Here is a 17,245-nt window from a genome sequence, read left to right as displayed (position 1 = left end):
TGTTTTCAACAGCCGCGCCGGTGGCAGCCCACTTCCGGCTGGTGGAACGGGGTGCGTTCAAGAACAAAAACAAAAACAAACAAAACTCGTCAAGCATTTATTTTGTGTGTGTGTGTGTGTGTTAACGACAGGCCCGAACTTGTTTTCAAATACAGATAAGTGTGAAGGGGGGGGGGACTCATTATTTTGTACAGCGTGAGACTCAGAGATTTGCATTGGTACACATCCAAATGTTTCATCGTCACAAAGTAACGCGTTAATAGCGCAGGACATATAAAGGGTGCGTTCAAGAAAACACTCGGGAGCCTGTGTTTGGATGAAATTACTAAAAATCTCCAAAAATAGTTAGCAGCTACCTTTAATATGACGATTATGGGGAGTAATCGGAGTGTCCAGTGATTGTGTGTGTGTGTGTGTGTGTGTGTGTGTGTGTGTGTGTGTGTGTGTGTGTGTGTGTGTGTACATACACACAGGGTGTTGTGATGCGTCTAGTGCAGTGTTTCTCAACCCAGTCCTCAAGGACCCCCTATCCTGCAGATTTTCATTGTAACCCTGCATAGGTAGCCCTGCTTGTACTTACTCGACCAATCATCTCGCAGCACTTAATTATGCAAAGTGTGCAACATCTGACAAAATGCATTGCTTATTGGTTTAATAACTACAAACAGGTACCTATTCAGGGTTGCAAAGAAAATATGCAGGATAGGGGGTCCTTGAGGACTGGGTTGAGAAACACTGGTAGTGCAGCAGTGTGTAGTTGGAGGGAAGGTGCATGTGCTCTTCCAACCCGCTTGTGTCCTTCCTGCCCTTAGCTTGCTGCCGCTGGCTAGCCCTTGTGGCGAATAGGGTAGCATCCTAGCGTGTAAGCCTTCCCTTGCCAGTACATAGCCTCTCCTTCACCAAGACTCCTGCCAGGCCTCCCCGTGGCCACACGTGGTAACTGGGGTCTTGCGGCCCCAGGCTAACTTGGCAGGGGATCTCGGAGCAGCAGTGGGCCCCAGAGATATGGTGTGCAGGCCCACCCTGGTGGACACGCCCTGGCACCTATCAACCACTGCCCCGCTGCCTTGTGGGTGAGTCTGGGAAGACATAAGGCTAAGGGAGCTTACCCCAACAGAAAAGCAAGCTGTGGCGGCACGCTCCGAGGCGGTTTCCGAAAAACTGGATTTCCGGCAGCCCCCTGCAGTTGTGTGGAGGTGCCGGTCGTCTAGGCATCCCCCTTGCCATCGGAACCATCTCCTCTACAATCAAGTCATGTGGCGTTGGGAGAAGCGCACGCCCCATGCCACTTTAAAAAACATCTCTGCACAGGTATCTTCTGCTATCTGAGTCCTCAAAGGACCCACAAATAGAAGAAGATGGTCATCATCGGGCACGATGGACAACCAGCAAGCAAAGCAAGTGTGTGTGTACCTTGCGCTCACGCATATGCGATATAGTTTCAAATGTTTGCGTAGTTAATAGCTGGCTGGAAGTAAACTACTTTGTTGCTTAAATCTGCGTTCGGCAAAATAAGCAGAGGTGATAGTAGATATCCTAATCCACAATAAGAGGCACAACAACAACAACAACAAAACCAAACAAGATTTTCGTTACTTTAGGTATAGGTTTAGGTGTCCCTTTTCACAAGTCTGATGTTCACGTCATATAGTATGACGTCACTGGCAGGTCAACGTAGGCTAAATTTCGCTTGATCTCTTGAGATGTAATCATGTTGAAGTATTTCTACTTGCCAAACATGTTCAACGGTTGAAGACATTTCTGATAATCGCAGAGAACTTCTTTATCGCTGACATTCTGAGCAACATTCAAGCTATCATGCCATTAAACTGATCTCAACTCAAATGCTCGTTCTCTAAAGAATCAAAGTGGATGCTCACTGCCTCCCTGAGCAAGTCTGGCCTTAATTTCTCCTCATACTCTGCGTCTGCTAATTCAGCTGCTTGATATCTTACACTTGAGATGTGATGCAGATATTTCATTTGATCAGCCGAAAGGTTGAAAATGAACAAACTTGGCAAATGATAATTTGATGTGATGGTAATATCATCACATGGTACTTCAAAGTCCTCGATTTAAGAGAGTCCATCTTTGGAATGGATTTGGTCATGCAGGTGCAACCAGATTTACCCACTGACTCGTGAATAAGACAACCTTTTTGCTTTCCTTTTCACGTCAAAGCAGATTGACACTAAAAACAAAACCTGTCAAAGGGCGAATGAGTTCCTCTGTGAGCCAACAGCCATCCATACCTGGAGAGGAGATAGGGACCACCAGGTACTCCCCCTACTGAAACACAATGATGACTCAACCTGTTTGAGGCACCAGCTGTGCTCCTACGACCTCCATAGGGCACGGAACTGATGATGATGAGATTGACACTACCAGCTTGAACCAATTTCAGTCTTACATATCACACGATAGTTATGGTTATAATTTATATAGGGGGTTGTCAATGTGTGTAGTAATAGTTACAATCCAATAAGAAGAGACTTTATTTATCTTACAGCTGATACACACACACACACACACACACACAAATTCACACACACACACACACACACACACACACAAATTCACACACAAAGTAGTGGTTTGCTGAAGAATTGTTCCTTCTGCATTTTCCCATCCTACTGTCTTTCCTCCAGGGGCAGCCAGGAGTAGTGGACAGCCCTTTCTTTTGGCACCCAGGAACCAATTCCATGGTGAGGGACAGGCCAGGAAAGGATATTTGTTTGTCTGCATGTTTATTTACTGCGGTTCTTCTTGATGTTGGAGGAAACCCATGTGAGCATGGGGAGAACACTCCACACTAGTCGAGAAATAACCCACCTGAGCACAGGGAGAACATGCAGAGTACAAACAGACAGCCACTGCACAGCAACAGGCCTGGGGAGGACATGCAGCTCCCCCGAACCAAGGACCTTCTCGCTGTGAGGCAGCAGTGCAAGCACTGCACCACCGAGCCGATATGTGACATGAAAGATGCTTTTGTTGTTTGACAGCACATCTCTCATAGTTCAATTTGTGCAAGGATCTGGAAAACAAGCCTTTTTTTACTTTCTCCAATATGTGATACAGCACATGGAACTGATAGGATCAAGTATCTCCACAAAGATACATTTTTAATATTCTACAGATACTCAATGACTCATTATATGCTTTGTGGATGCAGTTGTTGTTAGTGTTATCCATGACCAGACTTGCTGAAGATCACTTGTCAAGCTCCCTATGGAGAGAAAAGATGACGTGGAGGACTGATTTTGTCCTGAACCATCCTACACACTTCATTTTTGTTTCGAGGAGGGAGAAGAAGAGAGAAAAGGATGTTCTTATTTTCCTGAAGTCATAGCGAAAGACCAAATCACAAAGGTAGGGATCCAAGCATTATCCATTCCATAAAAGCTCCAGCTGTGTTTTGAAACAAGCCCTTGCCATGTTATTCCACAGTCATTCCTGAAACAAAAACCCAAGTGGTCCCACTGGCCCTGTCACTGTTTGACATGCCTGCTGTACCCGTCTTCCGCTCCGCTGCAAGTGTTGAGGATATGAGGGTAGGCATCACGGGACCCCCCCGACAATCCCCCCTCGGCAAGGGAGTCAAGTGAAAGGACTGAGTTGAGCTGCGGCATGGCGCAGACATATTGAGCAAATAATTTATGGGTGATATGGCTTTCACTTGAAATTAAGATGAAACATGGAGACCTTCTCTGACATGAAGAGGTATATATCTCATTTCACAATATGGCTCCTTGTGTGTGCATAATGCTCTACAATGACTTGATTAAGATGAGACCCCCCCCCCTTTTTGGTTGTGCTGATGCCTGATTTTTTATTTTTATTTTTTTGAAAATACCAATCCTAAGAGACATACTTCAGAGGCTGTGATATGTAAAGCCATGCCGGTCAACATATACATCTTATGCATACTCAATTCCTAACGAACAAATACAACGACGCAGTGTTTTATGTAAACTCTGAATCGCCTTCTGTTTATAATTGTTTGATCTGTCCACCTGTCACAACAAAACATAATGGGTTATGCCCCGCAGCTAAGTGTTTACTTACACTGACTGTCTTAACAACAAATATCAACCACGCTAAAGTTTGTTTGTCAGATCTAATTTAGCTTGTAGCAACATTGCACCCTTGCTGCCAGTGTCCTTGGCATTATCTAAGGACTGCCCCCCACCCTCTCCTGCCCCCCTGCAACCCCCCCACCCCCATTCTGTGCCAACACATCAAGTTAAGGCAGCCCGATCAACCCTAATAGGGCCTGGTAATTAGAGTCTTTGCAGAGAGAGCCTGTCTATGCACAGCCACCCTAAGCAGGTTGGGGGTGGAGGTGGAGGATGGTGGGGGGCGGGGAAGCATGCCATACACTTGACAGTGTGGAAAAAAACAATGTAATGTTCAGTGTATGGGCCAAATTAGCTTGGCAGTGGTAAACACAATCTACTTTAAAATAATACTGACACTAATTAGGCAACCAATGTATCATCTCGGAGTTCAAGTTTTAACTGCTATCTCAGAGAGTAACTTGAAAATACTTAGAGAGGGAACTTGGTGTCTCTGGAATACAAATTAGAGGACAAAAAAAAAGCCTTGCATAAACGCTAATCAAAAGCCAATGGATAGTGCAAAATGATCAAAATAAGCACTTGGAACAATTTATTTGTATAAAAGTTGTTAAATATAAGTATTTACTTCATTTTCTAAGATAAGATAAGATAACATTACATAACAATATAACAGGAAAATATAGCTTTTTTTCTGGTGCATGTTGTTATTCAAACAGTGATATCAAGTCCAGTTGCACTTGATTCAATCCCTTTGGCTAACCATGACCTGGATGAATGAGAACATTCACAGACAGTGATATCAAAATGCATTCATTTGCATTTTCTGCCCAGGAGCTGCACAGTGCACTACATTGTATATATAAGGTTATTCCTGAAACTTCTGATGAACATTTTCAGATAGATGATTAATTGAATATGTCTAAGTGTTTATCCCAGTTTGTTTTATCTGGCTTAAGAGTGACATTAGCATGTTGAGCGAGGTTTGCCCTGAGGCCATATTTCATCCGGCTGCAGTATCTCAAACCATATTTCCTTCGCACATTTCTCTAATTCTCTTTCTTGCCTTTTCGAATCTAACTGTTTATGAGCAACAAATGGCTTTAGGGAAGATTTTTATTTCAAATAGTGTCCCAAATCCTTTTCTACGGCTTACACATAAAAATGTTTGACAAAAGGAAATTTTTCTTGAATTCATTTCAATTTTGACTAAAGGGTGGCATGTAGGTGGTACACAAAATAAAATCCAAAGAATGCATTTTGAAACAATTTGGAAGTAGATAATGAAGTTAGCGCATCTCTTGGCTGCTGTGAATCCCATAGAGGCGATATGTTTTGTTTTTCTCATTTTTAGATGTGCATGTACTGAAGTTATGGAAGATGGTGAGGTCATGTCTGTTCTTTGCAAGCAACAAACCCTTTTAATATGTGGTAATTGTTTCAGAACAATGCACAAGATCAAAATAGAATAAATATTCTTAAAATGAACTTAACTAGATTAGCTTGTTATAGTCCAGTGTAAGCAACTCCAGCTGTTACACCCTTTACTTGTTCTATTTCCATTTGCCTTTGGAAAATCCAAACAACTTAAAACATGCATTTCAAAACCACAGTCTGGGGGAGCAAAGAAGCACCTTAAGACAAATAAACTTCATCCTCATGATTTCAGGGCGTGCTTGACTGCTGAGCTCATATGTTGCCGAAAGCTGGCTTCAGCCTCCGCTGTTATTGTGAGGAGGCTGAACTTTCTGCAAAGACAACTGCGTGTTCCAAGTTCTGCAATTTCCCCCATCCAGTCTTTTCTCAATCTCTTTATCTATGGGACATTAATATTTAAATTCACTTTCACTGAATCTCCATTTCTGCCACAACACTGCTCTCTGAATATTGATGAGCAGGCCTATTGCAAAAGGTGGCGGCAACCACATTGTGTATGATTCTATTTGACCACACGCCCTTTAAAAAGATTATATTACTTGCATTACGTTTTCGTCATTTATGTGTGCTGAAATTTGGTCATGCCGCTCTCGCTGATCTGCGACATCTATTTCTGTCTTGCATCCACAAAATCTCAAGCTCAGTTTTAGTCAGCAGCAAATAAACACTCGGCTTGCCTGTTGTTTGTACGCTATATATCATTTCTAATGCATGCTTTCAACTGCCTTGTCCTGGTATTGCCAATATCGTGTTGATAAAAACGTTGTAATTATACTATACCCCAACCATATACGCCTACTTGTTGAGACAAATTATTCGCTATTTAAGCGAATTATTCAGTATTTTATACTGGGGCTTGGCTGGCGCGTGTGGGTCGTGCACGGCAGATAACAACTGTCCCGCGGGACGCAGAAACTTAATGTAGCGGCGGCTCGCGTGTCTGACGGATTCACTGTGTCCGATTCCGCTCACCCACAATTCAACAGGCAACAAAGGAAGAAAGCGAGAGGCCGCGAGCCAGAGAGCGTTAGCCATCCCGGGCGGGGAGGATGTCGCCTTGCCGTCTCCGCTCCCCGTGGTGTTTGACATCGCACAATTAAGCCGAATGGTGGGTGCGGGCATAAAAGCGCGTTTTGCTCTCGCCTAGTCGCCGGATCCAACCCGAGGGAGAGACGCGAGCGCTCGACCGCTGATCCAAACTAGGCGACGAGCTAACGTTAGCGTACTAGCTAGCTTGGCGAGCTTTTCGGGAACGCCGCCTGTCCCCCCGAACAACAAGAGCCCCAAAAACCTCGGGGGTAGTTCCGAGCGTCGGACGAAGCAAGGGACGCGAACGGGTATTTGGGGCAGCGTGAGAAGTGAAAATAATCGTGAGTTGCGGTCCTTGTTGTAACCTCGACATGGCTTGGTTGCCAGATAGAATACCAGGTTAGCTTGTTCTAGCTAGCTAGCTAGCTAACGTGAGCTAGTGGATGTTGGCTAGCAACGCTGGGACCTTTGGTAGGTAGGTAGGACTGCGGGCGTTACTTATTTGTTTTTAAATCACGAACGTGTCGACCGAAGCGCGGCTGTAACGCCAGACGGCTGTTGAATTCTGTCAAGCAACGCTAATTACAGCCAGCTAGCTAGCTAGCTTATCCAACAGATTTGGGGGGGGGGGGGCTTTTGTGTGCCGAGGCCCTGCCACTGCCAGGTTAATGCACATCTTGAAACGCCTTTTGAACGTTGACGTGATTAAAGTGGCATTATTAAGGCACGAATTTAACGATTAATGTAGTTGCCATTGGTTACGACAGTTGGGCTACCCACTGCCGTTGAGTGCAAGAGTTGGGCTTTACTGAAATTCTGTCCATATTTTCGTAGCATCAAATGAGAGGTGGTGGAAGTGGAACCTAGCCCAGCCAGTTGAGTCACCATCGGCAGACATAATGGTGAGTAATCAGATAGCAGCTGTCTTATTATCAATTGGTCTCACTTTGTGTGGAGACATACAGTTGTATCGGGGTTGTTTTTAAACGTGTATGGCAGCACTGTTTGACAGCTAAGAAGGCAGTGGTATTTGCATAAATTATTTCTTTCGTGATATGTAATCAGATGTTCAAAATGCATTCGTAGACCCCATTTGCACCTGTCATTAAAAGGAAATCTGTATCCGCAAAGCTAGAATGTGGGACTTTTTCATATAAATCAATATCCATGACATTCAAGCCCCTTGCCAAGCCAGCTCACACAACGATTAAATCTCTGTATGTGAATTTTATATCTGGTGTCTGGGGTGACATTCCCGCGCAGGCGCACCGGAAGTGACGCGTAGCGATGTGTTTTACGTCAACAAGCAACGATTGGCTTCCCTTCGGGGCTTTCTGCCAGAAAGCTTCCGGGCTCGGAAGCAATGGCGCAAAAAAACCTAAGAGGCGTCTAAGAAAAGTTCGTGACGCTCCAGGGAAAAAAATAAACTCGGCATTCAAAGGAAGGATTAAAGTTTAAGAAAAAAGAAAGTGATCAATGGCGAGGACAAACACTGGTACCCAGTTGGTGTAGCTTTTCCTGGTTGGATAGCTTTGAAAAGAAAAGTAGAGAAGTAATTACTCGCTGCGCCAGATGGGGGAGCCACAACTTCCGTACGGCAGGTTTAAGGAAAAGCGCATGTCCGTGTGAGGCGTAACCGCACGTAGCTCGTCTGGTGATCCGATTGCAGCGGGATCCGCCAGACCCAACTCTAGACGTTGCGATTGAATCTGAGTCAGTCAGGTGTACATGCATCTGCTTAGTGTGATCACATTGGTGAGAAAGGTGCCCAGGGGTCTTCCCCACTGTCAGTAGTTGAATTGCAGTTTTTTCTAAAGGTTGCCATGTTCTCACTTATTTAGTTATTTGCGTCAAGTAAAATAAAGAACCAGACTTCTGGGGTAAGTGCAATAAGTCACTGTTATATGACAGCGGTGGAAAAATCTGGCCTTTAAGTTGCTGAAATGACCCTTTCAAGGTGAAAATTTGATATTGTTGTGGCTGTTTTAATGACAATCATCAGACTTGCTGTCTTCCCACACGCAAATTTTCTTTGCATGGTGCGTGTGAAAAATGAAATCCAATCACAACACTTGCAAAAGGCAAACCATTTAAATGATAATATATTCCGATACAGATTGCTTTATAATACCAGGTGTAAGTGGGGACGTAATGTACTGTGCTGTAAGTGGCATCCTAGTGTGGAATTTAATAATTGCACTATGATAGATGTCTTTCATGTGTACTCCATGTAGAAGGCCTTAGATTGCCTGTATTGTGCCATACATTTAAACCATTGAGGAAGTTTTCCTGTTTTAGAACAATGACCTTTTAATCTCATAACGGTCTGAAATATCTGTTACTTTATGTTAGTATTTTTCTCTGCAGGGTATGATGGCCCCAATATATGCATGACTAATTTTCTGCGGCCTGATGGGAGGACACTGTGGGTAGCACCGTCACCAGGATATCAGGAGAGCCGTCCCATGCTCCCACTGCACAGGGCCTACCAGAATGAAGAAGATAAGCCTTAAGACCTTTCGCAAGTCTTTCAACATAAAGGGCAAAGAGGAGGGTGACTTTGTCATGCTCCAGCAGCCCTCCTTGACAGCAGACTTTTCCAAGGAGGACTCGCTTTTTGGGGGCTGCTATACCAAAGACCTCACAGGTTGTGACCTTGGTGTTGAAGATGACAAGGGAGGCCAGAATAAGGGTCGTTCAAAGAGCGAAAGCCTGATGGGTTCACTAAAGAGGAGGCTATCTGCTAAGCAAAAAGCTAAGGTGAAGGGCGGCACATCAGCCATGGGGTCAGTAGATGACGATGACACCTTCTCATCATCTTCTGTGCCCATCAGCTTCAACGAGGTGAAAGCCCAACGGCCCCTTAGATCTGCATCACTACGGAGCCACCACTACAGCCCTTCACCATGGCCTCTCAGGTCTGTCAGCTCAGAGGAAGCCTGTATTAAGATGGAGGTCAAGGTGAAAGCCATGGTTCATTCTCCAAGCCCCAGCCCCAACCTAAATGGTGTTCGCAAAGAATTTCACGACTTCCAGATGGAAGGTCTTTTTCAGGACCAGGCAGATTCACTAAAGAATCTCCAGCAGCCTCAAAATGGTGAGCTGCATCTGAATATTGATGAACATGATGTGCCTGTGGTGCTGGGGCTGACGCCTCAGGACTACATCCAGTACACTATGCCTTTAGATGAGGGAATGTATCCAGAGGGTTCTCACTCTTTCTGCCTGGACAACTCCTCTCCCATGGAGGTTGTGACTGAGGCAGACAGTAGATCCCTCCACACAGACCAGGGCCAGGAGGAACATGACCTGGTTAGTGGTATACCTCCCGACCTCTTCATGGAGCCCTCAGTTAATGGCCTTCTCATTGGCTCTGCTGGCGTGATGCTCCAAAGTTCTAGAGTAGAGGTCCCACCACCTCTCTCTCCACTCCTGCCTCCCATGATCAGCAATGGTGACATCCCCAGGACCTTTTCGGGTTTCAGCTCAGCAGACAGTCAAGTAGCCGAGCGGGTAAGACACCACCTCAACTTTGATCCTAACTCGGCTCCCGGAGTCAGTCGAGTGTATGACTCTGTCCAGAGCAGTGGGCCTATGGTGGTGACCAGTCTAACAGAGGAGTTGAAAAAGCTGGCAAGGCAGGGCTGGTACTGGGGCCCCATCACCCGCTGGGAGGCAGAGGAAAAGCTGGTCAACCTGGTCGATGGCTCCTTCCTGGTCAGGGACAGCTCGGATGACAGGTACCTCCTTAGTCTGAGTTTCCGGTCACAGGGCAAAACCCTCCACACCCGCATTGAACACTCCAATGGTCGCTTCAGCTTCTACGAGCAACCAGATGTGGAGGGCCACACGTCCATAGTGGATCTGATCGAACACTCTATCAAAGACTCAGAAAATGGAGCTTTTTGCTATTCCAGATCTCGCTTACCAGGGTCTGCCACCTATCCTGTCAGACTGACCAACCCCGTGTCTCGGTTTATGCAAGTGCGCTCACTACAGTACCTGTGTCGCTTTGTCATTAGACAGTACACAAGGATAGACCTGATTCAGAAACTGCCTTTGCCTAACAAAATGAAAGATTACCTGCAGGAAAAGCACTACTGAGGACAGCAGAGACAGGACAGTGGTAGCAATTTGCACTTTGGGGTCAGTTAAGAGATTCAAACAAGGTTTACAGACAACCGTAGTTTTGAGATGATGGGTTCCAATAGCTCTTGAGTTGTGTCCAGGTAACTTTGTCAATGTCCAGTCCTCCATTCCACAGATTTTTGGATTGGTCAGATTCAAGCGGCTTTTCTTCCAAGGACTAAGGCCTACATAGAATCCAGTGCAGGAATTTGGAGGGGGTGTACAGAATGGTTATCTTAGATGCACACTCCAGATGCATACATTAGCCATGCACTCTAATCCGATAAGGGGAATTGTAATATCCAGTGGTGCAAGCAGAGCAGGTTTACACAATTTCACTGTCTTCATTAAATGTAGGCCTGAAGGGAGGAAAAGTAACGTCTCACTTAAAATTTCACTTTGGTCGGTATTGAAAAGATTGCTGAGGCATCACATCTGTTGTAAATGAGGTGATTATCAACTTTTAAACCCCTTGCAGACTGTGCAATTTTGATCAACTTCTTTGTATTACATTCTAGATTGTGCAATTGAAAAATCTTTACCAGCCCAGTCAAGCTGTGAAAAATACAGTTGAACTGTCATGTTATTGTCATGCTGCATTGGTTGGAGTCAGACTATATCCCACTACAGGTAATGAATGACCAGCTGGTACACACATTTCACAATGTTAATAAAATACTTACATAGCCAAAGGTGATCTAGCATAAATTGTAGCTGTTTTATTTATAACATACCAGCTGTTTGCAAATAGTCAAAGGTTAACTCTGCAACCTGTAAATGCTATACCATGACTATTTCTCTGCAAGCACTTTCTTTTTGGCTCTGTCACTATATTTTCGTTGTTTGCATTTTAAACTGCACCTATGTTTCAGTTACCTGACAAGCTCCTGTTAGTCAGTTACTAGGATAGGGTTATGACACTACTCACAGCACATGACACTGGCACAAAATTGGGAAAAGAAAAACAGCATTAAAGTTTGTTGCAGGCATGTAATCCAAGCAGCAGTAACTTTCAAGCCTTGCCCCATCATATTGAACTGAATGGCCGAAGACTGCTGGCCACTTTTTGCAATCAAAGAATTTGGTCATGGTGTTAAAATGTCTGCGACAGTTAATTCATCATGGCTGAATCTGCACAGTCTGTTAGGGGTTTTGAAAGAATTTGGTCTAGGAAATGGCTCTAGAGTAACAACTTGTATTGGCTGCATGTAGCCATTTTATAATGTTTAAGTATAAAGGTACTAGCTAAATGAAGATGCTGGTTTTTCTTGTTGTAGTGCTCTTCAAAGTAATTATAATGACTTCATTGACTTGATGTATAGACCTTTTTTAAATTCAAATACAAATAAGTAAACTTAAGACAACACGAAAAGCTAAATGTTTCTGCATTGGGAATGTTGTGAAAGTTGCACCACAGCTCAGGCCTAACAACCTTTTCATTATGTGTAATGCTTGTATCTGCATGTGGTAAAGGCTTTAAGACGGTTAAGTAGGTGCACTGTAGACCTAAGTGACGCGGTGTCATGACTTGAGGGTAAAGAAAGACATAGGCTACATCTATTGTTGAAGGAAGAACTCGTAAGAAACGGCTCGTTTGTATTTCATGCACAGTAGCATTACATCACAGCCCACGGATGATGTGAACCACCATCAGTTACCCTTCAACACCGATTAGACTTCTCGCCAAATTGAGCCAGGTTGTATTTTAAGAGTGTCTCTTACACCATTAATGCCAATAATGAGCTGGATTTAAGTCAAACGAATCCCCGAAAAATGTTACGAGCTTAGGTGGAGGGATTTTGGGTAAAGCCAGGCTCCAGGCTCTGTCACATTGTGGATTCATGCCGGGGGGCTCAGGCACGACAAAAGTTGAAACACAGCTGCATGATGCGGTTACGTTCTGTGTTCATAGAGGCTTCAAGGGCATTGAACTTGTATGATTATTGCCATTGCCTACTCAAATGTTCCCCGGACTTCACAGAGCTGTACTACCCCACAGATAGTTTCTCCCCTGGGATGTTTGTGCTGGAGCAAAGGGAAGAGCACACATTATGCTACGCAAGTGCTTTATACAGATTCTTTGACAGGGAATTGTTTTCGCATCATGTCTGAGCACCTTTTTTGACATTGGTGTCCTTTTAAGTGTTTGGAGGAAGAAAAAAAAAAAAGTCTTTCAGGCAACTTTGGTAGGTTGTTAGCACATAGCTCTAGTTTTAGTTAGCCAAGTCTGTTGGTGTCTAAGGTGCCACGAGTCTAGCACAGCAGAGTAGGTAGGAACTTCGAATGGTGTTGCATGTTTAAAGACTTAGCATTTTACAGCTTTGAAATGTATAGGAATGAAGGATCTAGGTTGTGTGTTTGGCTGTGTAGAGGGATAAAGTTTGGGTTCTTTTTTTTGGTTTTTTTTTCAGTTGTCATTAACAAGAGCTGGACATTCTGTGAACAAGAATTGTATTTTGTTCGAGTCGCTTTGTGATTTTCTTTTGTGACATCTGCCGTCTGCGGGGCAAAGCTGTACAAAAGATGATAGGAATGTACGCTTGTTCGACGTATCAGTTTTATCTGCTCTAGCCAGCTAGTCGCATAGAGCACGCAGAACCATAAAAATACTACATCGACACTTTTTTTTGCACTTGAATTTTTCAGCATTGACATGCTTGGATCCTCTAATTTTTAGAGTTGTCCCTCAGATGGCAGTTTTGTTTATTTTTGGTTTGTTTTTCTTTTGGGAAAAAAGGTTGCCAACAGTCCAACACTTGGACCCGAGCGCACGTTTGCCATTATGTGTTCATGTAACTGTTCAGATCCTGTCGAGGTCGTTGGTTTGTTGTTTTCATACCTGTGGGATACTAAGGGTAAGGCACCAGCATCATATTGTAAACCTTCCGTTAATGTTAGTTCTCGGGCTGTCAAAAGATTGGGATCATGACAAGAATGTGGGTTTTAAATTGAAACAATTTTTTTTTTTTAAGTAAGTTTAAATGTGAAAGTGAAATGTTAGTCTTTTTAATACAGTGTACTTTGAATTGTATTTTCAGTCTAATTTTCCAATTTTTTTGTCGTCGGATTCTGGCAACCCATTTGATAAATACAACCATCGGGGGTTTCTTTTCTGATTTTTAAATACTTAAAATAGCCTGGGATTGATTAATTTCGTCATCATTTAGCGTTATTACCTTCACTGTGTGAATCTAGAGGTTGATGCTTGTTCAGACTGCCGAAGCATTTGAACATTGAGTTAATAACCGCCGTTTAGCACTTAACAAGCTTCGACGTTTTATTGTGCATCTCTGCAAACGAAGGCGGTTGTTTACAACACTATCTTTAGTAAATATCATTTCCCCATTTTTTTTTTGTCTTTCTCCCCTCACACAAGCATTTTGGTACAAATTGAAAACTCTTCATTTTATTGTGTTCAACACTTTTGTGCTGCTTATGGATATGATTGCCTTTCTTGTATTTAACAATGGGAAATAGAATGTCACCATTTAGATGTATGTACACATAATGACTTTGGCTATCATCTTGGGAGAGCAAAGCAGATTTGCAATTTGTTTAACGACTGTAGTCAGTAAGGAGATCATTAGTAGCTATTAGTAGATCCTCTGTAGAATAACAGTTCACTCCAGTTTACATTTGTTGTCAACTGTCATTTCCCCCCCCCCCCAAAGTAGATTGTTTGTCCTTTTGTATTTCCTTTTTCTTTTGGAAAGAATCAACCGTGATTTATTGCACATTTTGGATACAGTTCAAGAAGTTTTTTGTATCTGCCGATTATAAATTATAAATAAAAACTATATTCTGAAACATTTCCTTTCACCTGTTTCCAGGATTGTGTTATCTTATAACAATGATGCTCCCAAGGCAACATTTCATGACACATTGTTACCTTTTCCTGTCAGCTATGCATTAGACTTATCTCTGGGCATCTTGCTTTAGTTCCTACTGAAAAGTAAAATTTGGGTAGTCCAACCTTGGGGGTCGTCCCGGGTCGTCCTGTGTGGAGTTTGCATGTTCTCCCCGTGTCTACGTGGGTTTCTTCCGGGTGCTCCGGTTTCCTCCCACCGTCCAAAGACGTGTAGGTCAGGTGAATCGGCCATACTGAATTGTCCCTAGGTGTGAATGTGTGGGCCCTATGATGGACTGGCGGCCTGTCCAGGGTGTCTCCTCACCTGTCGCCCAGTGAGGCTCCAGCATCCTGCGACCCCGATTAGGATAAGCGGCTTGGATAATAGATGGGATGGAGGGATGCAGAAGTAAGATGTGTCTGACTGAAGAGCCTGGGACAAAGTCTCTGTATTGGCAAGCATCTGCCCTACTGAGGTGTCTCTGAGCAACACCGTAAAGGCCCCACCAGTTTCAAGGGCCCTGCTTAAATTTAACTACACTCAGCTGCAGGCATGACCGAAGAGAGAAATTCCTCATTCGCAATCCATACAGATGTCACACTGTCTTTTTTTTCCTCCTTGGTGAACTATGACCTTGGCATGAGGGAACCAGCATACAGGAGTTGCCTTATTATAACGGTTGTCTTGATAATTGGCCAAACAGGTTTGCAAGTGGAGGGTTATCTCAGTTCTCCCCTGCCTGACTTTGCAGCGTGCAACCTCTTGAGAGAGTCTCGGGGGGGAGATAAACGGCATTGCCTTTTTCTCATTTTTACTCCCATTTTAACAGTCCTCTTGAGTGAGTTCTTGTGTTACCGGGGCGGGGGTAAGAAGAAGGGGAAGAGGGTGGGGTAATGGTGACAGGTTTGGTCTTGGATCTGCTAGAACGCGGCCTGCATGGTGATGAGGAGGTAGGGCCTTGTTAACCGCTGTGTCTGACAGGCCTCTCCAGGCTTCTGAGGTGAAGATACACAACTGTTTACTCTCTCCGCCTGGCTCGCGATGATTTATTCATGGTACACACTGGTGGTCACATGTCATATGGAGATGCCTCCATCATGAAAGGGCTCATCTCTGCCTTCCACTTTTTCCCCTACTTTCTTTCCTTTTAGAAATTCTTCTGCAGCTTCTTCTTTTCTTTTTTTTTAATGTTTATTCTCAACGTTTTATCGCGAGAGGTTTTATTTTCCGCTGCAAGTGCAACTTTGTCATGATGTGACACAGCATCTCGGTCGTTTAGGAGTTTTCTGCAAACATTATTATGAAATGTCACCTTGTTCAGTCCTCCAGCCCCGGTGCTGATATGCAGGGTGTGGTTAGACCTACCCGGGGTCCCTCATCTGAATGGGGTTGGCTCTGAAGGGCAACTGTCACTTGAGAGCATGTCAAATATGTCGCTTTTTTCAGCAAACACTAAGAACCCGTACTACAAGTGAAAAAACACACTGGCAAGGGGGAGAAATATCCAGGAATTTTAGTGCAACAAAAATGTGTCCTCTGTGTGGAGTTTGCACGTTCCCCCCCCATGTCTGCGTGGGTTTCCTCCGGGGGCTCCGGTTTCCTCCCACAGTCCAAAGACGTGTAGGTCAGGTGAATCGGCCGTACTACATTGTCCCTAGTGTGTGTCGACCCTGTGGCGGCCTGCAGGCCTGTCCAGGGTGTCTCCCCGCCTGCCGCCCAGTGACTGCTGGGATAGGCTCCCGCATCCCCGCGACCCAAGGAGCAGGATAAGCGGTTTGGATAATGGATGGATGGACATCAAAATGTAGGCAATAGGGGCGTCCGGGTGGCGTGGCGGTCTATTCCGTTGCCTACCAACATGGGGATCGCCGGTTCGAATCCCCGTGTTCCATTCGGCTCAGTCGGGCATCCCTATAGACACAATTGGCCGTGTCTGCGGGTGGGAAGCTGGATGTGGGTATGTGCCCTGGTTGCTGCACTAGCGCCGACCAGAGGCCAGGGCACCTGCTCGGGTGGGGGGGACTGGAGGGAACAGCGTGATCCTCCCACGTGCTACGTCCCCCTGGTGAAACTCCTCACTGTCAGGTGAAAAGAAACAGCTGGCGACTCCACATGTATGGGAGGAGGCCTGTGGTAGTCTACAGCCCTCCCTGGATCGGTAGAGGGGGTGGAGCAGAGACCGGGATGGCTCGGAAGAGTGGGGCAATTGGACGGGTACAACTGGGGAAACCCCCCCCCCCCAAAAAAAAGTAGGCAATAACTCAATAGATATGAATGAAGACATCTGCAAGGTTTTCGGAGCCTACCCCTTCCACGTCATTACTGCATGAGCCGTGACTTCTTGGGCGCACCATTGATTTTGCAGTAATGCAACGCCGTGCTCACGACAAAGAAATTCAAGAGTCACAAAAAGACGCCGTCGTTGCCTCAACGTGTACGAGCCACAGTTTCTTCTGTGAGATTCTCAGTTGAAAAATGAAATCCGACAGCTTACTTTGTGATATCTGATTGTTGCCGTATCTTAAATTGACCCCGGGCCGAATCGTCTGGCAGAGGGTCACCACCTCGCAGCTGCAGGTCTACTCCACGACATGCTGGTGTGGGAATAGATTACTCTGCTGGGGATTGTTGGTGGAGATTTGTGCTCGCCGCTGCATTCCAGACGGAGCTCGAAGGTGAGCTCAAATAGAAGACGGGAGGTTTATGCATCTGGGGAAGACGCTT

The 17,245-nt window shown here is 44.8% G+C and overlaps 1 protein-coding gene across 2 annotated transcripts; it reads left to right on the top strand.

The window, feature by feature from the left end:
• The first annotated feature begins 6,546 nt into the window (after positions 1-6,546).
• LOC130129825 (suppressor of cytokine signaling 6) lies at positions 6,547-14,475 on the top strand. Of its 2 annotated transcripts, none has more exons than XM_056299486.1 (3): positions 6,547-6,624; positions 7,380-7,447; positions 8,913-14,475. In XM_056299486.1, the coding sequence occupies exon 3, from the start codon at positions 9,039-9,041 to the stop codon at positions 10,647-10,649; it is 1,611 nt and encodes a 536-aa protein (XP_056155461.1). In that variant the 5' UTR covers positions 6,547-6,624; positions 7,380-7,447; positions 8,913-9,038; the 3' UTR covers positions 10,650-14,475. The 2 variants fall into 2 exon arrangements, with proteins under 2 accessions (XP_056155461.1, XP_056155460.1); XM_056299485.1 differs by having other exon boundaries at positions 6,567-6,886.
• Positions 14,476-17,245: the final 2,770 nt, after the last annotated feature.

Source organism: Lampris incognitus, chromosome 19 (assembly GCF_029633865.1).
Source record: "Lampris incognitus isolate fLamInc1 chromosome 19, fLamInc1.hap2, whole genome shotgun sequence".
Classification (NCBI taxonomy): domain Eukaryota; kingdom Metazoa; phylum Chordata; class Actinopteri; order Lampriformes; family Lampridae; genus Lampris; species Lampris incognitus.
Note: the sequence above shows the minus strand (reverse complement) of the source record. Positions and strands in the feature narration are given on the sequence as shown.